The sequence below is a fragment of the Ambystoma mexicanum genome, chromosome 14, assembly GCF_040938575.1.
Source record: "Ambystoma mexicanum isolate Mex_15411 chromosome 14, UKY_AmexF1_1, whole genome shotgun sequence".
Lineage (NCBI taxonomy): Eukaryota > Metazoa > Chordata > Amphibia > Caudata > Ambystomatidae > Ambystoma > Ambystoma mexicanum.
The window spans coordinates 93975986-93998471 of record NC_090940.1 but is presented as its reverse complement, the minus strand read 5'-3'; the positions used below and the strand labels follow the sequence as shown (position 1 = coordinate 93998471).

General features: G+C 45.4%; 1 protein-coding gene across 2 annotated transcripts in view; it reads left to right on the top strand.

Annotated features, from left to right (window-relative positions):
• Positions 1 to 22486, top strand: part of EXD2 (exonuclease 3'-5' domain containing 2) — a 286183-nt gene that overhangs the window by 231125 nt on the left and 32572 nt on the right. For both annotated transcript variants that reach the window (XM_069638588.1, XM_069638589.1), the window contains one exon: positions 13571 to 13927. In XM_069638588.1, coding sequence (XP_069494689.1) covers positions 13571 to 13927 — 357 coding nt within the window. The remainder of the gene's footprint in view (positions 1 to 13570; positions 13928 to 22486) is intronic.

Here is a 22486-nt window from a genome sequence, read left to right as displayed (position 1 = left end):
CAACTATGTAGGGCCAAACCGCTCTTATTTTTTTGGATTAGGCTGTGGAGCTCTGGAAGATGTAGTGGCCCAGAAGGGGGGCATTTCGACCCTTCCCTGGCTAGTGCACGTAAGGAGTGAATTTCTGGCCCTGGACCTTGTGGATCTCTGGGCTCACCCTACGACTATCGACGCAAACTCAAAAGCCATGGTACAGCATGCCCTTAGGTCAGAAAGAAGGGCAGAAATAGATAGGCTATTGGATATGTCAACTCAATTTAGTACCTATTGGGCCCTCAAACGGGCACAGGGCTATGAAGATTATGTTCATTGCGTGAGCCCCATGGCAATGCACTCTGTTTCTTAAGCTACGTTGTGGCATTTCATTCCTGGTCTCTGTAAAGTCCAAATGGAATATTAGCACAAGTCCAGATTGTCCATTTGCTTATGGGTTAGGGAAGAGTTAATGTTCTGTTCCTCTTCCCCATGGACATGGACCTACAGAAAGTGTTTCTAAAGCTTCTTATTCTACAGAACCAGGTTTCAACTGTTGCTGAGGCCATTAGGCTCTTGCCACGTTTACCACAGGCTGCTTTCTGATACGGTCCTGGCACAAGAGAACGAAACTGAGCAATCTTGTGCCCTGACCATAATCACATCCTGTTTTTGTACAATTGCCTATGTTGATCTATGTGTTGAAGAATGACTGCTCGACTGGTGGGCTCCAATAGAGGAATAGACAGTTACGATTGATGCATGTTAAAATTGAAACCATTATGCACATGAGCACTTTTGTCTGGTGTTGAACAACTGTTTTTAATTACCATTGGGAATATGTATTTTATTGTACCTATTAGACTAAATCCTTAGTTTTTGATGTTAGTTCTGATTGTTTCTTTTATGTACATGTTGGCTTTTATGGTAAATTATTTTTATCCAAATAAAGCAGAAATTAAATGAGAAGGGATTTATTCAAATGATGCTCGTCAATGGCTGGCCCCTTGAGAGATTTAGTGCTATCCTTTCCTGCACTGCCACTTTGTGCTTCTGCCAGCCACCATCCTATGGTGAATCCCAGTGTACCCTGCTTTGGCTTTACTGACTGTGAGGAGGAGGTAAACGGGCGAGGCAGAGAGAGTTAGACTATGTTCAACCATTATGGACTCCAACATAACATGTGATGGGACTCGAGAGACGCATAGATTCCATTCAGGACTATATGTTCATTTGATTTTTCTGGCAGCGCCTTCAGCCACATACAAAATGTCGCATACTTTGTGTGAAAAAAAAAAAGCAGTATATCGCATGAGTTGCGCAACCTTTTCTAGGTCTGATGAAGGGTGGCTCTCTTTAAAGGCAGAGCCTTAAGTGAATTTATATAAAGCTTTGTGCATTGACAGCCGCCCAAAATAATAAATCACATGTATGATGTAGGGCTAGTCCTGTAACAAATTGCATGCCAAATAGTGACTTTCATCTGGCTCTCTTGCCGCCTCCTGTTCCTCCCACTTCTCTCCCATCCCCCCCCCCATTGAAGGTCACTCTGTGAAACATTGGTTTCAACTGCTATCTTACTTTGAGCGCAAGGGTCCAGATAGTCTTCCCCCTTAAACCTATACCCAATGCCTTCTTAGATAACCACACTCATTTATCTACCACAGCCTTTAAATTAGTCTCTGTCTTGGCTGGGTCAATGAGAGGAATTCAACCATCTGCACGGTAGGTGTGCGTTCGCCTGGGCTGTTTTGAAATTTTAAATGAAATTGAATGATTGTAGATCAACATCAAAATTTGTGGGGTTAATTCACACACATTTTTCTATGCTCACCGCACGACATACCCATAGACCCGTGTACTCTGTATTCTGACTGGACACAGCCTACATGCGCAGTCCTCCCTGTATATTTAGTTGGGATTTGACAGGAGGAGTACACGACGCATCTCCAGAAGGGGGAGGACCAAACTTTCCTCCTGCCATTGCCAGCATGACTAACTGACAAAGGCTCCATGGATCAGCCCTGTCCTTTTGTTGTGACCAAAAAAGTGATGGCTGGAAGGTTTCGAATGAATCTGAACCACTGGCAATTGCTCTGGGCAACCTTCCACACCACCGTTTTTTAGCCCGTCTGCGCCATTGCAAAAGGGGTCCAGCCATGTGCAAATCAGTCAGCTGCCGCCACCAATGGTAGCAGTCCAGCCCGAACTGCTAGGCCAGGTCCCCTCTGCACAGAAAACCAAGCAACCCCAGACATGCTTCGGCCTTGTTGGACCTCCTCGGTTAGGTGCAGCCTGGTTCCCTATGGCACAGCGAGCAAGGGACCCACGCCGGGGCATACCCTCTCTCACACGGAGAGACAAACGGTGACCACAAAAGTGATGGGTGGAAGGTTTTGAATGAATCTGAACCACTGGCAATTGCTCTGGGCAACCTTCCACACCACCGTTTTTTAGCCCGTCTGCGCCGTTGCAAAAGGGGTCCAGCAATGTGCAAATCAGTCAGCTGCGGTAGCAGCCCAGACCGAACTGCTAGGCCAGCTCCCCTCTGCACAGACAACCAAGAAACCCCAGACATGTTTCGGCCTTGTTGGACCTCCTCAGTGAGGTGCAGCCTGGTTCCCTATGGCACAGTGAGCAAGGGACCCACGTCTAGGCATACCGTCTCTCACATGGAGAGACAAACTGTGACCACAAAAGTGATGAGTGGAAAGTTTCGAATGAATCCGAACCACTGGCAATTGCTCCTCACTGATGACGCCCAACCTGCTTGAAACATGTCTGGGGATGCTTGTGGTCTCGTGCAGAAGGGATGTGACCTAGCAGTTCGGGCTGGACTACCCCTTTGGGGGTGGGGCCAAGCCTGATTTGCATATGGTTTTTTCCCCTTCTGTAATGGCTTGACAGGAGAAGGAGGATGGTCTGGAGGGTTGTCCAGATCAATGCCAGAGGTTAAGATTCATTCTAAACCTTGGAGCCATCACCTCTTTTGTTTTGCTGTTGTCACCCCGAGTGGGACGGGTATACCCAGACGTGGGTCCCGTGCCTGCTTGGCCTAGAGACCCAAGCTACTCCTCACTGATGACGCCCAACAAGGCTGAAACATGTCTGGGGATGCTTGTGGTCTCATGCAGAAGGGATGTGACCTAGCATTTCGGGCTGGACTACCCCTTTGGGGGTGGGGCAAAGCCTGATTTGCATATGGTTTTTCCCCTTCTGTAATAGCTTGGCAGGCGAAGAACGATGGTCTGGAGGGTTGCCCAGAGCAATGCCAGAGGTTAAGATTCATTCTAAACCTTCCAGCCATCACCTCTTTTGTTTTGTTGCTGTCCTTTTGTTGGTCCCTGCAGCTGGTGGCAGCGATTTGCATACCATTCATAGGGAAATTCAAACAGGCCCACATGGGGCCTGGCTGCAAAGGTTAACAAAGGATACTGGAAACCCCAAAAACCTTTCATATGCATTGTCAACCTGAAGACAGCTCCCGCCCTCAGTATCGATTGACAGTCTGCTGTCATGTATGGGACTGCGTGTTTACAGTAGTCTACCCCGCAGGGGGACCTCATTCATAAGGTACGAGAATGTGATTTGCAGGAGCCAGAGAGTCTGGTCTCGCTGCAGCTTCAAGGGAGACCTGCTGCATTACGCAGGAACCACAGAGAGCTCCATTATCCAGTGCAGACAACATCCTGCTCGGGCCAATAGGTAAAACATGGACTGCTTTCTAAACACCCTCCATTGCAGACTGGACGCCGACCGTAGCATACCCCGAAGCAAGATCCTACTTGGATTAAATCTTCTCAACTCCATTTTAAGACCTTCACTGCAAAAGCCCTCCAGTCCTCTGTGGCAATCAACAAATCCCTCATTCAGTTACCTTCCCTACTATCCTTAACACTGGCAAATTCCTACTCTGCTCAAGACACCAGCTCTGGACCAGGATGACCTCAAGAACTACTGTCCCATCTCACACTTTCGATTCCTAGGCGAGATCCATGAAAGAGCCTTAGCAGCCCAACTTCAAACACACACACACACACCAGCACCATTGGTTTCTATGTTTATCTGTCGTGCACAAAAGGTTGCACCTGCGATTGCAGCACAAAAGGCTGCAATTCTGCAGTTCAACCTTTTGTGTGTGACTCTCTTCTGCTCCATGTCAGGGGGTCCTCCCCTGGACTCACAGCCGCTAAGTGGCAATCTCTACCCCTTCCCCCACTTGCCTGATGTGTGTTCTGCCTGCCTACTAACCTCCTCTGCTTGCAGTCTTTGTGCCGCAGCACCGGATGTCTGGGGCACACCACAGTGCGCTTTTGTGCGCAACCTTCTGTGACCCGGGCTTCCGGGATGCGGCACACAGACTGCAAGCGCCACCATTGGCCACCTCATATCTACCAATCGGTATCCAGTCCCAGATGCAACCCTGAGACAGCCACCATCCAAGTGGTAGACTATGCACTCCACATCCTCAACACAAGCACCTCTGTCTCCTGGTACCCCTTGAGCTCCCTTTAGCCTTCAACACAGTAGGCCTTAAAGCCCTGATAAACATGCTGCCCAAACCACGTTAGAATTGAAGCGAGAAGTCCTCCGCTGGTTTACCTCATACCTATACGATCATCCTCAATTTGTCCAGAGCCCATCTCTACTAGTAAACTCGGGAGCCCCATAGGCATCCTTCTTCTCACCCATGATCTTCAGTCCCCACATGTAGTCCTACGGACGCACATAGCAACATGCACACCGACAAATGCTCATTTGACACAGATCTCTATCTGAAAATATACATCGAAAACACCCACCACCCCTTCCTCCCTGGATCCAGACTGCTTCTCCAGTGCCTACCTCAAGCTGTACTCCTTCAAGACAATTCCTTCGTGTCACCTACAATAGTGGAGGCACTCACATCTTGACCTGACTACTGTCGTGAATCTCAAGGGGTTCACTCAGTACCTGCCTCCCGGTTACAAATCTCTGGGATTTCACATACACATCCGCTTCTCCATCGAAACATACAACCTGAAGAAAGATCTGACCGCTTAGTGCCACTTATTGCTTCTGTGGACAGTCCAGCCCTTCCCACCAGACCTCGGCTACAGACCCTGTTCTATCTCACCCGGACTGCAGAAACTCACTGATTATGATCTACCCAATGCTAGCATCTAAAGTGATCTCCACACTGCTGCCCGCCTCATCAAGTCGTCTAACTTTGCAAGCACGCATCCTCCACAAAGCCAGCTGCATCATATACAAAGCGGTCATCAGGCACCTTCCCTCTTATCTGCTGGACAGTCATCGTCTCTGGCAGTTAATGCATCGCCAGAGGGCTGCATCTGGCGACGCTAGAGCTGTAGAAGTGCACAAATGAAGAACCCGGAAATCCACATTCACTCTCTAGACTCTGACACTGTTGAATCTCACACCAGTTAACATTCGACTATTCCCAACAAGTCATGCAATTCAGAAAATAAATCAAGTCCCTCCCCTATAAGGAGCACCTTCTTCACGTCCTGTAAGATGCACCCTCCATTCCCAAAACCAGTATCCCTCCTGATGATCCCCCCCCTCTTTACAGCTCACCCCTGTTCTACCCCAGACTCCCTTTCAGCACCCTTACTCATCCCCATTAACTGGCACACCAAATAGTATGCCGGTAGCAGATACTGTGTTGGAAGCACTGTTCACCGCCACTCTGCCCTCTAAGCATCTAATGTATGCCTGTAACCTCAACAACGCCCTTATTTATCCAATATCTGCATGTCATATTGAGTTTGCCACTGCTCTTGTACAATGAATTTGCTGACAAATGTGAATATGCATCCTATCCTTGAGAATCGGCTTCAATCTGGGATGGATTCAACCCCTCACTGCCGCATGTTACCTTAGGCACAGCTTTTGTTGCTAATCATGCAACTTAACTTTTTTCAGGAATATTGAGTGGGAACCTTAATTGGAAGCATCACCTTTGACTTTTCCATGCTTACAAAATTCCGGGTTTAGTGAAGATTGATATAAAGTTGTAGGGAAATAAAAAGTGAAATTTAACAAAAAAACTCAAATATGACTTTTATTCCCGGCCTTCAACATAATCTAACCTACAGCATCCAAGTGCTTCGCGGTCTTAGTTTTTTATTTTATTTTTTATTTTTATTGATTTAACTGAAATACATCAACCTTTCAATATTTTTATACAAAACACAAAAGGAAAAAAGAACCTTACATTAATTTTCAATAATTTCAGAAAAAAAGAAAAACAAAAATTTGAATTAAATTACATCACCATTAGTCAGTCGACAGTCATATAGTGATTATCCTATTTTGATATTAGAAAGGAGATAATGTAATCATGATTACGCAAGACACAGATAACTAGATGTTTAAATGAGGGACTAAGACTTGTTTTTCACAATGTTCACATCTTTCACATTATACTGCTGCGACTACTATAGTGTGTGGATGGGTTCACACATTTTTACAGTTTCACAGATTTAGCGATTTGATAAACTGAAGAGTGGCAATACGAATGCTCATTGATTTGGTAGATAAAATCATAGGCCATCTATATTCTGAGACCATATTCCCAAAATATGCCAAGTGCTTATGAAAATGCATGACTCTCAATTGAATAAATGCCGAACAGTTCACTAGTAAGTGTTCCATTGTTTCTTTTTCCGTTCGAACCATACAAAACCTACAAGAATTTTGAGACGTGCTGATCATTCTGCGTTCGGCCAATAGATCCCGCGTTAGCCAAAAATTGAAACGCAGCCGCATTATGCATTGTCTTAATTCAGGAGCAGGTGACCTACACAAATGGGGTTCCACAGTTCTGAAACTTTTCTCACCATAACAGTCCGTATTGAAGTGTTTATACGATGAACAAAGTCTCCTAGTTTCAATCCAGTCATGTTGGTACATCTTGCATTTCGTTTTTTTTGTTGAGAACAAGGCACACAGATGCCAGTTATACAGGGGAGTTAAAGAAATTAATCCTAGCTCATATCTCAGCCATGGACCCGGTACAGAATGTGGGAGGTGTAGAACTTTACGCCAATATTTGACCTTGAGTTTGTTGAAGGTGTGATGGATATGATGGATGTAGTTTCTAAGCAATACAGTAGTGTAGGAATGATTTTTTGATTCCCAAAAATGACTGCCGAATTAATTGAGAATTTCCCAAATCTGTATAGGATCAGCCTGGTCTGTGAGATGGCGGAGACCAATTTATGCTGCATGGTTTCCCAGTGTGGATTATTCTGGGGTAAACCGCAAAATTGCAATCCTAAATATGTATACTCTGTTGCAATTTCCACTTTAACGTTCTTAATGTTAGAGTACATATGACATAAATTAGAATTGTTAAGAGCATATCTCAGAATCTGTGTTTTCTTATGATTATCAATTCATTATCATCCAAGTACAATGAGAGAGCAGATATGTTTCTGCAGTCTTATTGGTGTCTTCGCTATATGTACAAGATCATCTGAATACCATAATGCCCGAATTGGGACGCCAGACATTTTCGGTGAGTCCGAGCAAATGTCTTCAAAGATGTGTTTAATATCTTGAATGAAGAAATTGAATATTGCTGACGCAAGTGTACACCCTTGTTTGAAGCCCTTTGCTGTTGCGATCAGTGTTGAAAGGAGGCCTGTCAAGTTTAATCTGATTTGAATTGAAGTGTCAGAATGTAGAGCATATATAATATCACACAAAGTGGGTGGACATCCATCTATCCTCAGTTTATTCATTAGTTTGACTCTGGACACCGAGTCAAATGCTGAATGTAGATCGATAAATGCAAAGAATATCGGTCGCTTTGTCGACTGGGCTTGGGGTTTGAGTGCATGTAGATTTAGCAGATTAATTGACGTGCCCGTTCCAGCTACAAAGCCTGATTGTTTTAGAACTTTTGTGTCCAGACATTAAAGTCTCTCAAAACCAGTTTTGTAAATAGTTTTCCAGGGGCATCGAGAAGTGTGATGGGGCGATAATTATTTGGTACTGAACGGTCACCTTTTTTAAAAATAGGGACAATTAACGACTTACGCCAGGATGCTGGGAGTATGGTGGTTTTTAATATGTCCTGAAAGATGCCATTCAGTTTGACCGCCCATTGTTTTGGGTGCGCCTTGAACATAAAGTTGCTCAATCCATCCGTACCTGCCGCTCGGGATTTTGTAGCGTTTCGAATTAATTCAGCTACTATTTCGACATTGCAGTACAGCTGCCAGGACTGTGGAGCTCCTTTTGTATATTGATATTTTTCAAAGCTTTTATCCGCATATAGTTTGCTAAAATGCTCGAGCCATTGAGATTCTGAGACTCCATTTACTTGTGCGGAGAGCTGTTAATGCGAGTTTGTTGCATTGAGCAGGTTCCATGTTTGGGCTGAGTTCTTATTCTTAATAGATTCAAGAAAGCTCTCTCCATCAGCTTGGAAGGTGTTTGCTTTTCTTGCTCATATCCTGTTTTTATATTTGCATTTGGCTGTTTTGAAGGCTCGTTCTTGTTCCTCGAATGGTAAGAGTCGGATGTTTTTCCTTAACTTTTGGTCATTTGCTCTTACCATTCGTAATTCTTGATCGTATGACAAGCGGACCCATGTTTCTATCAGCAATTATATGCGTCTGCAACAGGTGCACGTAGGAGTCAGAGTAGTTGAGCACTTGATACATGGTTAATTGTTTATATAGCGACTGGAGTGCCGTGTCGGACCATCGAAACCGCGTTTTAGCATTGTTTAGGGTCAGGGTCTGTTTTGACCAATCACGATGAGTAGATCTTACAACTTCTTCTTCATGCCAGTATAGAGCAAGGAGTTGATGATCACTGTTGTCTTGGTGCATTATCTCTAACCTCCTAGCACAGTTAAATAGGTTGTCGTTCATGTAGACATAATCAATAATGCTCGAAGGTACTCCTCTCTTCCATGTTTGTTGGGGCGGAATGTCACCAGCTTAAGCTCCATTGGCCATTCTAAAGTTGTAATCTCTCATGTACATTTCCCATCTTCTCGCATCATTATCTTTGGGCTTCTCAGAGGATATTAAGCATTTCAAATTTAGATCGCCAACTATGATTGTTTGTTGTATGGCAGGTGCTTTCGCTATTAGTTCTAGTAAGCTAGTTAGAGCTTTATAGAAGGCTTTATCTGAGATGCCAGCCGGATTCCGATATATGTTGATTAATGCTATATTCTCTTTCACTGTTGACACTCACACGAGTTGAAGAAAAGTATTCGGTACAGCCCAAGAATGTAGTGTGATTCCAGCACTTGTTTTTACAGCTACTAAGAGGCCAGTGGTTGGTCTACCTCGAGTCGATGCTGCAGCAGAGACCAAGAGTACATCGTGATCATCCCATGTTGGCGTGGTTAACAACGTCTCTTGAAGGGCAATGATATCAAAGTCATTTGGGCGATTCTTTATTGCTTGATGAACATGTGTGTGGCCCTAACAATTCCAACTGGCTAAGGAAATCTGTTTTACCGTTTCATTCAATAGTGGTTATGCAGATCGAAAATATTGAGGTTGTTCTACTGTGGGACTAGTATTGTCACAACAAGCACAGTGACATACTGGTGTCTGAATGTTATTTTGTTGTTTGTCTCGATTTGTCTCCTCTGCTTCACTTTGTTGATCGTGGCACCTCTGCGGGTCTTGTGCTATTAGAAAGCCAAGTTTGAAAATATCCATTTTAGCTTTACAAATGGAATTTAGCACTAGGCCTGATTTGATCCAGAGTCTGACAATCGACAGGTTATGTTCACAAACAAATTCCACCTGGTCTATGTCACTCGACGAGATGTCTTCTAATTCATTAATTTCTCCAAATACATTGAGTACACTCGAGCGACACAGATCATATTTTGGAAACGGGGCATCTAGGCATTTCATGACCAAAGTGTGGTGATTTCGCATTGTCTTATGTTGGATGTTTCTTTGTGCTCTCGAGTCCCCTTGCTTTGAATCCTGTTTTTTGGTGCGTACCATACTCCATGATTTGTTATTACACTCCATGTGTGCATCTGACTTTATTCCTCATGTTGCCTTGCTCAGATGTGAGTTGATTATGTATGTCAACATGGATATGGTCGCTGCATTTCGTGGAACATTACCTGTCGGCATCTTAGTTTGAGATGCTGATCCATTAAAATTGTGCTCAGATTGTAATGTTTGGCACTGATCCAGTGAGTTTGGTCTTAATATCGTTGGAGCCACTTGAAATGACTCAGCTGTTCACTGGGCGATGAAGGGACCATTCACCAGCGCCACACTCCCTTTGGATGATAGTGAAGGGTTGTTAAGGAGGCGTGCAGAAAGAAATTCCTCTACCGCTGCTCTAATCAGTGAAGTTCTCAGTTCTAAGTCCAACAGGTGGGTGCTATTATTTGCCTCCATTTGTTTTTTTGTTTGCGCTTGGGTGACATCTTGGTCTGCCGGCGCCGATTTCTCTGCTGGTGAGTCAATGAGGGCCACTTGGCTCCCCTCTTGGTCTCCTGGTGCCGAGTTCACTGCTGGTGGGTGAATGAGGGCCACTAATGCGTCCAATGGTGGATGACTTGTTGGAACATTTAGGCCGGCGTCTGCACTTATTGCTACGATCACGTGACTCACCGAAGTTTTGGGGCTACCATATATTTATCCATTGTAGCTATGGTAGTAATCTTGGATGGCAAAGTTTCATGCCTTTTCTCCAGTGTCTGAGAGTTGGTACTTCGTGTCTCTTGAGATTTATTATTAGTCTGTTTGTTGAGTTTTCTACCTGGTAGTTTGGCCTTTTTTTTTCCCTGTATTGGCGGCATGTGTGCCCCTGGCTCGTGCGATTGGAGAAGCAATACTGGGCGCAGTGTTTACTTGGTCCTGTTTATTCGAAAAATACAGCGGGTTATCTTGTTGTTGCTTTGGTGCATTAGACGGATTGGCTGGATCTATGCTGATCAGGAGTCGTTATTTGCCTGAGGCGGTCCCTTGTCCTGTTCCAGTGGGCGTATAATATGTTGAAATGCTGGAAGCGCTGCAGGGGCAAAATTCAAAGGACTCTTGATTGATGCGTGATTTTTTTCTTCTAATGAAGAGAACAGCTTGAACAAGCTGTTGATGGTGGTATTCACTGATGTGAGGGTGATCTCTATCAGTGAGGAGTGTTCCGTGTTTATTGCTGAGACTTGAGATGGCCGGCCTCAGCGAGGAGTTGGTTGTGCATACGTACTGAGACTGAGTGAATAGATGAATCCATTGAGCACCGAGCTCGATAGTTCGGGGAGTCATTCATTGCACAGGCTCAGTTCGCCCACACTTGCATGGATCGAGATGTCTGAGAGTACTGCACTCACATCCGACAGGTCTGTCGCGATAGTGTCTGGCAGCACATTAGATGTAATTGGCAGTTTCTTGGGGATCTTACATTCAGTATCGTAGCATCTGACATTGTTTGTGTCTTAGATGTCATTTCTTTACCTTGCTGTGATATTACTGTCCCCAAGGCAGTAGTTGCTACCATACGAGTGTCTGCCAATTCTAGTAGGCACGACACACTTCTAGACTTAATTCAGTCTTTATTAGTATTATTCTCATTTCGGACGGCACAGAATGTTCGAATGTCTCGGTTGAGCACTGTCGTCCGCGATGCTGGAGAGAGCATAATGACTTTTTTTAAAATTTGTTTAGCACGATAAGCCATTTTTACGTGTTTTGCTGGTGTGCTTAAGTTGCTGGGATTATTTGGCATGCTTGTCTTTAGCGTGCAAGTGCATCTTGACATAAAGGCTTATACGACAATTCTAGCTAAATGCTTTCCAATGACACTGGGGCAAGCAGCCAAGTCGTGCAGCACTAATCAATACAATACAATTTTTCTCCCCGCCAGCCCCCGACTTGGTAGTCAGCCCAGTACCTGTACCGCTGGACTGCTGCTGCAAAGCGGTACTTCCGGTACTTGCTTGGTGCGTGCGCGCTGGTGCGCGCATGTTCTTGGTTATATAGGCACAGCCCAAAAAAAGGGAGTGTTTAAAGCTCACTAGCTCAAAATATGCCCCCAAAGGGCCTTTGCGAACGTAATCCAGGAGAATAAAAGTTTCAGCAGGCAGCAGTCCAACTGGAGCAACAAAGTAACGCGGCAAAGCGCTGCAGATCTGTCTTGTGCCTGGCTATTGCAGTGTATTAGCTTTCATTGGTGATTAATGGTTAATGGAAGAGCTAGTAGGTAGTGTAGCTTCTCAGGACATGTGGACATGCCTCTCCAAGCAGAATATTTCTGAAAGACTACTATGGCTGGTGAAACATATAAGTGTGTCTCGCCTGCTCCGCACCTTAAAAGATGTACAGGTTCTCCCATCCAAATGTAGCTGCTGCTATACCACCACTAAAACTATAGCAGCCCTGCTGAGGGTCATTTTCATATTTCCCTCCAGTGTGCCTCTTTACTTGGAGATTAGTAAGTGGGTAGTTAAAGCCAGGCCCGCTGACTTGGGCAATACTAGTTTAGGAGAAGCATTGACAATCAGTCATAGTAAACATAACTTTTTCAAGAAGCACTTCATGCCAGATTCATCCCTGTAATAATGTAGCCATGTAGACTGATGGAGTTGGCATTTCTTATTGTGGCATACTGACCCGCCTCCAAGTTATGGCTAAAGTGAAGCAGGAGGCCTAAAGTGGGCAAAGGTCATTATCCTAAGAGATAATGATCCCTCCTGAGATCCATAACTATTAATAACAATATAGTTTTGATGCTTAAGTAAAATATGATTAAAGAGTTCTTTAAATAGACAAAACCTGTTAGTGAATACATGTCTTTTTTTTACATGGTAAGCATTTTAATTGTAAAGGTGATTGAACTGGAACAGTTTTTAAAATGACCACGAATTATGTGTAATGTTAATGTGGAGAGCTTCTCTATAGGAAGCAGAGCTTTTTAATCCATGTTTTTGATTTCACCCTGGGGCGTTAAGTTGGATGTTGCTGGTCACGTTGAAGGTGCAGTGACTAAAAGATTCTCTTAGAGAGGGAATGTCTTGTTTTGCTGGAAGGAGAATTGAAGTTATGGTGGACCTGCTTTCCTCAAGCACTGGCTTTGGGTTCTGTAGGGCATCTGTTAAAATGTTGTGCGTCCAAGTGGCAAGTTGTGTCTTGTAGAGCTCATTCTTCTTCTGTGCCCCGGTTACTTGTAATAGCGGAGGAGAGAATACATGGAAATGCTTTCTGTTTGCTTGTTACTTAGAATGTCAGAAAGTGATCCAGTAGCTTTTGTCTGCTTTCCAAGCTTTCTGATTGGCTCATAGGAGCTAGTGTGCTATTGCCCACTGTTTCATGGTACTTGGGAAAGTGAGCTCAGAATGATGAAGGGCTGAGTCAGCCAAGCCTGGATTTAAACTAATGTCCTGCAGGTTGGAGCGCTCGACTCTGAACCATCTCAATGTCTCAGGTTTTGATAACTTCATTATGTTTTTGGCTTTTTAATTATTTTTTTTACAGTTTTCCACAACATGCTTGGTTGAATTTGCCCAGCACGGTTGTTGCCAATGTTTAGCTGCTCTGTGGATATGGGTTTGTGTGTAGGATCAACGCTATGACTGTTACTCCTTTTTTTGCAGCAAGAACATTGTCCCTCATGAATACAGAAGGCACTTCCCCATCCAGATGAAGGACCACAACTCCCATGATGTGCTGCTCCTCTGTACCGCCTGCCACGCGGTCTCCAACTACTACGACAACATACTAAAGCAGCGCTTGGCAGAGGAGTTTAGTGCCCCTATTGGCTGCGAGGAAGGGGTACGCCTGCTTGAGGACACTGCGCGGCGGCAGGTGCGTTCAGGTGCCAGGGCACTATTGCACGCAGAAAGCTTGCCTGAGGAAAGGAAAGAGGAACTGCTTGCAGGGATCAAAGCCTTTTACAAAACGGATGAGGTGACCAAAGAGATGCTGAATGAGGCAGCTGCCTTGGAAACCAGGTATGTTACTAAATCATGATCTTGATAGTGTAGACCTAGAGAAATTAAATATACTTTTGAGCTCGCCCCCTACGTGGTCTGCCGCCTTCACGACTCCCCTCCCCCAATACTCTTTCTCAGCTGCAGGGTCACATGATTATATTGATTGCCCAATCACAGTATTGTATTTCTGGAATTCTGTTTGAAATTATTCACTCTTGCTAGTCTCCTAGAACTTCAGGGCTACTTGGTTAGTTGATACTTTGGTGTTCACCATAAACCTCCCCTTCTATCGTCATCTGTGCCAAGTTTGATTTAGCCCCTTTTGGTTGTGCTTAAGTAAAGACCTGTTCCAAAAACGTTTGAAAGATGGAAGTTTGGCCTCCATATATTGGGGTGTGTTTAAATTATTGCTTCCATCTGTGAAGCCTCAGGAGTGTTTTTATGTCTCTTCGACAATTTTCTTCATTGAACATCTCCTTACTCTCCTGTTAAAATCCCTTTTGCCAGTGATGCCTACATCTTCTATGTTATTACCAGACCGTGAAAGGTAATGATGCAGGTCTTCTCACAGGACTATTGATTTTGCAAGTTATTACTGCCAACATGTTGGTCTAGAAGTGTTTAGACTTCTAAAAAATGTAATGAGGTTGAAATATGAAGGGATTTATTTTTAACAACTTTCTCTTCCAAAATTGAGCGTTGTTCCTGTCTACTTTTAAAAAAAACAATTGTATTAGTTTTCAACAATTAACTTTTGTAAATGTTCACAAGATATGTCGCTACTTGCGTCTGTTCAAACCACCCCCCCACACCCCTCCCTAGCCTCCACCCTAGCTTATTCCACTTATATTGTCTACTTATGTTATGCATCTGACTGTACCAAGTATGTGCCCACATCTCTATTCTGCCATTAGTGTAGGTGCTTGTGTCTGAATCTGGGTGTCCTCATGTGCAGGGGACAATAGGTCATGCAGCTTATGCTTCCAAGCCTGTAAGTCTATATTCTGCTCCTCTAGACTCTGACGGGATGCCTCTTGCCACACTGCAGTTTCTGCTAGCGACCATTTTTGGAGATCTCTCAACCACTTACTACTGGACTGCTTTTCAACCCCTTGCTATCCTTCGCTTCGTCAAGATGTATTCTAGGTCTTTCAACTTACTAACGTGTCTCGCATGTTTCGGTCTTGGAAATATTCCTAGCAAGCAAGCCGTGGGAGACTCGGTATCTATTGTTAGGCCTGCCTTAGCCAGGACCTGAGATATTTCTCCCCAATACTGGCGCATCTCCGTGCAGGCCCAGAACATATGCACCCGGTCTGCATTGAGCAGGTTGCATTTCGGGCAAGATTGTACCGTCGCTTTGCTGAATTTAGCAATTTTCCCCAGGGTTAGGTATTGTTAGGGAGAATTCTCTCTTTAGGCTGAATTTCCTAACCTAGGGAGTCCCCCAGCAGCTTTGCTGGATTTCTGGAGTTTGTTTTTTTCTCCTGCCAAGAGTGAGACTCTTTTTTTTTTTCCCCACTCTTGGACATGATTTATGGTGTTCCTTTGACTGTTGATGTGTTTTATGGGCTATGGGGTCCTTTACTCCATAGGGTCTCATCTGTTTTTACGATGTGTGTTACACAGCACCCTCCGTGCAGTAACACAGGGGTGTCATAGTGACACCCCACCATAGACTCCATACCCTGGGACTGACTACTGTCTCCCAGGGCATGTAAAGTCACCATTGGCTTTACTAGTCCCAAATTATTAACAGAAACCAGTACAAACCATCATATTGTGGACGTACTGGTTGGGGCAATTCGATTCCCCCGGGGTCTGTTAGTCGAGGGGGCACGTCTCCGTCCCCCCATATCGAGTTTTGGCTGGTGGCAGTGGAAACTACTTTTTATATTCGACCGCGAATATATTTCCCTATGGGATTTTCCCATTGTTCGAGGCTACCAACTTTAATTATTTAATTCTCATAGCCTCGAACATACCGCCGGTTTATTTATTTAATATTAATTCGCCGGTTGGTATTTTTTGCCAGGAGTCGATTCTAAAATGGCGTTTGTATTCTCTTCTGTGACTCCAACCCAAGTCGAGCCCTTTGTTCCACTTTTTGGCGGGCTTCTCCACAGAAGCCTCCAAAAGTGGTGCCACTCTGTCTGGGTACCACAGGTGGTGTGGGGGGGGGGTTTAGGCACCCTGGACTGAGTTACCTTGGTAACTCAAGTCGCACTCTCGTGTGATTGGCCCAAGTGGTGAGACGGCCGGCTCACCACTTAGCATGTTTGATTGACAGCTAGGCTGAGTGAATGGGGGTGTGCTGCATAAAAGCAGGGCTTTGGGGACTGGAACTTCAGAAGTCGCCACAGGACCTGAGAATCCGACGAGGGAGAAGCTGAGCCGACCTACCACGACGACACCACCGGTGGAGCCCTGCGGAACCGACTCACCACTTCCCGACGACAGAAGATCTCCCGGCTGGAGAGGCTTCTTCCCCTGACTGGTGGGCACAACCAGTTTACCTTCTTTTCTTCGCACCCCAGACCGGTTTGTGGTCGAATTGCCTGTGCCAAGCACCCCGGCAACCGGATAGCCACTTACCACTGGACCGCGAATCCACGGACCGCTCCTTGTACCTGAGAAACTCTGCAGCTGGTTTCTTCCCTGGCAGTGCAACGGACTCCTGTATTCCTCCCCGACGAGATCTTCTCTTCCCCCGGACGAAGCACCGACTTGCAACCGCTGCCAGGAACAACTGCCCCCTCTGGAGTATTCTCACCACTTTAAGGTACCGTGTCCGCCAGGCCTCCCTTTCTAAAGATTGCTACAAGGTAATAATAACCCCTTAACCTTCTGGACTGGGCTGGCCGCCTTGACCCTCTAACTGGTCCCTTTCGTTGGTCCAACTCCTTTTTGAACCATTACAAGACTTTTGTGCACTGCAACCGTGTGACCTTGGACCCATTTCGTTTTGATCCTCTTAAAGCGGATCCGGCCTACTGACTCTAAAACTCACGGTGTTACTTTGCCTTCCTCTCTTGTTGTGTTCGTGAAAAAGTGTTGGGATCTGTTTCAATTTATTCTCTGCTTTTCTCTCCCTTTTAAAAACGCATTATTAGAGTGCCATCTATGTTAAGCGCTCACCGCTGTCTGAAAATAAGTGGGACTTTACTTAAGACTTGTCTAATATTCTTTTAAGGGAGTGTATATCTTTTAGTGACCGTGTTTTTGAATTGCTTACTATTAGTGCCTGTGTGTTTTTCTAGATGTGGTTTTAAATAAATAATTATCTCTTTTACACCAAGCCCTGGTCAGTGTTTACTTGTTCTATTGTGTTCTCTTGACCTATTGTGAATACTCTGTATACTGCCTAACTATTCTTGAGGGAAGTCTGACTGCTCAGCCACAGCTACCAAGTGAATCTGTGTGGTACAGACTGCTACCAAGTGGGTTTACTGCCAAACACCTGTAGTCCTAAATCTTTTGCAGTGGTCCCAGAGGGAACTGCACAGGTTTCTGCCTAACAGGTATGCCCTGTGAGTGACATATAATTGGATCAGCTGGAGCTTCACATTTCTGGACGCTTTTTTGTGATATGCCATAGCCCTACCCCAAACTGCATCTGACAGTTGCTCCTGCAAGTCCAATTCCCAGCTACGCCTGGTCTGTATTGACTTATCGTTCGGTCTTGCCATTAATAACTTGTATATTCTTGATATTGTGTGTCCGCCTTCTGAGATGTCATATATTGTTTCATCTGCCAGCAGTACCCTGTCTACTCCCGGCCATTTCTGCTTTATTATATGGAGGAGTGAGGCATAGGTTATGTGTTGCCCTTCCTGTACTCCTGTTTCTGAAGTAACAGTACTAAAGACCATCGTTCTCCCCTCTCGTAAAACATCACCTATTGTCACCAACCCCCATGGGCTCCCAGTACTTCTTCACATTCAGCCTAAATTAGGCGTCTTCACTCTTTAGTACCACCAATGGGATCTGGGAGGAGTAAGGCGTCTCTTTATTTAGAAAGCGACGGGCCTTATGCCAAGTTTTCTTGCCCAACCCCCAACAACAATGGCAGTCTAGAATCTCGTGGTGTTGTGGTCCATATCACCTCTTTCAAGAAGAACTGGGTGCATGCCTGTTGTAGCAACTGGGTGTCTAGGGTCTGTTCATCTGATAACCAATTTGTGATGAATTGGAGTTGGCATGCCAAACCCCAGTTACCTGAGGGTTCAGTGAGCGATACAAATAAAGAATATGCTTCCAAGTCCGGCACCCTTATCCCACCACGTTTGTGTGATCTCTGTAATTTCTCTAACGACAACCTACATCTCAGGTTGTGCCATAGGAAGCACTGACATGTGGTATTGAATGTCCTGAAAAAGGCTTTGGGTATATCATACGGGACATTAGTGAGATAATGGAGCAGCCTCGGAAGCATCACCATCTTCAATAACGCGGCCCTCCCCATCAATGAGAGTGGCAACTTGGCCCAGAAAGTCATGGATGCCTCAATTTTGCCAACCGCCTTTAGCGTATTTTGTATGTGTTCTGTTTTGGGATCATGAAAAATATCTACTCCTAGATATCTAAATGTGTTCACTTCCCATTTAATCGATAACTCTGGTAGCACACTCTGGGGCTTCCCTTGATACCCCGTTAGGGGGAACAGACACGTTTTATGCACATTAATTGTGATACCAGATAGGTCTGCAGAGCACTCTAACACATCTAGAATAAATTGCAAGTTAGTTTCTGGATGTTGTAGGTAAAGGAGCATATCATCCGCATATTCGTCTCGGGAGGATATCTCCGCGTCAACGTGCTCACCTTGGAAGCAAGACAACACTGAGCCACACAGGTTCGATCCCCGGGTCCGCGCTTAGAAACCTCTGGGTATTAAGTGCGTTATAAATAACCTATCATATCATATATCAAGGAGATCAGATGATTGCTGCCTTCTGTGGTTGTGCCCGCCTCTTGATATCCTTTCTGTAAATATGCCGCTAATGGTTCCAAGGCCATTATAAATAGCATAGGTGACCATGGACAGCCCTGCGGTGTGCCTTTACTTAACCGCAATTGTTCTGGAATATTGGTGCCCTTTTTGACTCTCGCTATTGGATTACTATATAACAGCTTTACCCATTTAATATAAGCAGGACCTACACCAAAGCTTTTCAACACCGCCAACAACCATGGCCAACTGACCGAGTCTAACGCCTTGACTGCATTGAGCGAAGCTACCAACAGCAGCCAAGTGCTATTGTGTGTATGATCTATGATGTGATGTAACCACCTCAGGTTACATGTAATACTTTTCTGGGACATATCCGGTCTGTTCCGGGTGTATGAGTTTGTGAATTACTGGCTTCAGCCTGTTGGCCATCAGAGCTGTTAGTTTCTTACCATCCTGATTAAGCAGCGAGAGGGGTCTATAAGAGCCGCATTCAGTTTCGGGTTTGTTGCGCTTCAGTAGTGGGACAATAATAGATTCTCTCAGCGACAATGGCAAATTGCCTTTGTCTAGCAATTCATTCTGCATTGCTAATAACGGAGGTGTGACCTCAGCCATGAATTCTTTGTAAAATTCACTTGGTAGTCCGTCTGCACCAGGAGTCTTACCTCTCGGCAACCCTCTTATAGTATATTCTAACTCCTCTGTGGTGATGGGGGGGGGCTCTATTTTTGTCTGCAGCCTCAGCATCCAGCTTTGGAAGATTTATCAGTGCCAGAGCTTCCTCTATATCCGCCTCACTGGACGGCGATGTCTCCGCATATAATGTCTTGTAGTAATCATAAAAACATTCATTTATGCCTTCTTGTGTCTCGCAGACCACACCATTCTCTGTTACTATTGCTAGTATCATATCCCGCTTGGATTCATTTTTATATAACCGGGCCAGTAGGCCTCCCGGTTTATCCCCGTCAGATTGCTGTCTTTCCACATTTTTTTATAGCTCAACATGCCCAGCCTATTCCAGTGCTCAAGGTACTCCTGCTGCAGGCAGCCGGCTCCCTGAGCCTTTTCTTTAGACAGGCTTCCCGAGCCAATCATGGCTTCTAATTTAGTTTCCGCTTTTCGTAAGTCCCTTTCTATCGTGGCTTGGACCCCCTTCGCTTTAGCAATTGCCGTCCCCCTAATCACTACTTTGAAGGCCTCCCATAGTGTGCTCACGGACTCAACGCTTCCTGTGTTTTGTGTACGAAATAGTCCTTTACCCCCGCTCGCAGGTGTTCTCGGAATACTCCATCCCTCAGAGAATCGCTTTTGAGCCTCATGTCGGGATGCATGCCCTCGACGAGGAGGGTGGGTGTAAAAGGGGGGGGGGGCATGTGCCATACGACAACTAGAGGGGCATGATCTGATAACATTTGTGCTTTATATTATGCCAATTTGACTTCTCCCAAAGTTTCCCCACCTGTGAAGACATAATCCAATCTAGTGTATAGTTGTTGGGGGACAGTATATTGCCAGTACCCCCGGGTCAGCGGATGTAAGGACCCCATTTATATGAAAGTTTGAATGCTTGCAACAGTGTATTCAGGGCTTTGGCTGAAGGGACCGGGTGTATGAATTTGTCATCAGATCTGTCAGGCGTAGGGTTGAGCATATTTGTGGGTATAACGTGCGAAAGTAGGCCGCAGTCTCCTGGTTTGGCGCATATGTGTTGATGGTGCAAAATTCTCTATGCTCCACTCTAACACTCATTACACACATCCTGCCCTCTTTATCCTGAACAGTCTCAAGCACCCTCAATGGCACCGTAGGCGCCACTCATATTAGTATCCCTCTCGCATACGCTGAATATGGCAAGCCGAGCGTTATGCCTCTCCATTTTCTGGCAAGGGCATTTTGTTTCTCTCTCATGAGATGCGTTTCTTGAAGCATAGCTATGTTGATTATTTTTTGGGATGTTTCAAATAAGTCATGATCCTATTACATTTAATATACCTATTAAGACCCCTGACATTCCAGGACGCTATTTTAAGTTCCCCCATCGCACCCTAAGGCTCTAACGTGCCCCGGCAGTCTAATGCACAAATTCAATGTACCATGTGTGGATCTATAGGCTAACTCCCAATTAACTACCCCAACAGCCCAACCAACCCACCCCCCAACAATTGCCCAGCTCAATACCTTGTGCTCAGGCATCCCTGCTCTCACCTCCACCACAGGTTAATGTCCGGGTGTGTGGGGCGCAGCAGGCGGAAACGTAACTGCTAGTATCCGAAAAACAAATCCAATCTTAGGTGCAGGACATTTCCTTGCAGTGCGATCTTAAATGGGCACTACGCTGTTGGCCCCTGCAGTTGTCCAGGCTGAGTTCCTGAGGCTTCCGCAATGAGGTCCTATCTCAACATCTTTCCGTAGTCGTGGCCGCTTGCCACCGTCCTGCTGCTATAACTATCCTCAGCAGGCGTGTTCTTCTCTTCTCTGCTCGCACGGGCGTCTGATCCGGTTGGCAAGTTCTCCCTGTCCATCCATTGATGTGCTTCTTCGGAATTGTCAAAGAAAATGGAACATCCGATTGGCATGTCCGTTGTTTATAATTTTTAGCTTAGCAGGATACAGCAACATGTACTTGAAGTTGGCCAACCGCAGCCTCCTTTAGAATGATATATAGCTCATCCTCTGTTTCTGCGCTTATAGGGTGTAGTCTGGGTATGCAGTGTTGGTGGCAGGCGCTCGTTGGATTGTCCCGCCTTTACGGAAGTGTTCAAGGATCCTTTCTCGATCTTTATAGTTCAGTATCCAAGCTATAATTGGCTGTGGCAGGGCTTTAGGTGGTGGTTTCCTCATCAAAGACCTATGCGCCCATTAGACCGTGAAGCGTTGGGTGAGTGCCCCCGGGCCTATTTCTTGTAACATCAAATTCTCTGCTAGTCAGGTTTGCTCCCTCTTCTGCTTCTGGGAGCCCAATCATTCTTACATTATTGCCTCTGGCCCTTCCTTCTGCGTATTCCACTCTGTCCTCAAGATTGCGTTCTTGTTGCTGCAGTACCTTAACTTCTGCTGCGGTGTCTTTAAAGCCACTTGTGTTCACCACTACTTCTTTTTCAAGTGTTCCTGTGCGTTCGGCCAGTGACCTCAAGTCCTGCCTCAGGAGGTTCAAATCTATGCCGATGGCATCAATTTTAGCTTCAACAGCCACCTTCAAGGCTGCTATGGCCTCCAGGATTTGCTGGTCACCACTCCCGTGTATCTGCTCTCCTTTGTTGAGGTCGTCTGGGCGGAGCTCTCAGCAGGGTGTACCAGTTTGGTAAACACCACCAGTGTGGGTTGCTTCACCTTGCTTTTTTGGTTCTTGGATGCCATGACCCGTTGCTTTGGCGCTCCTATGATCGACCTCCTCTGATCATCCCGCCAATCGTGTACATCCACTGCTTGCTGACAACCCCTCTTGGGTGGGTTTTTCCTTTGACCTTATTCACTTGGTCTTCCTAGCTTGTCAGCTGGGGGACTCTTGCGTATGCCATGCCGTGTTCACCAGTGCTCAGGTGTACGGGCTGTGCTCTGTACTAGACATCTAGCATGAAGTCTGTCCTGGTGATGGATGACTGCCTGCTGCTATGACTTGT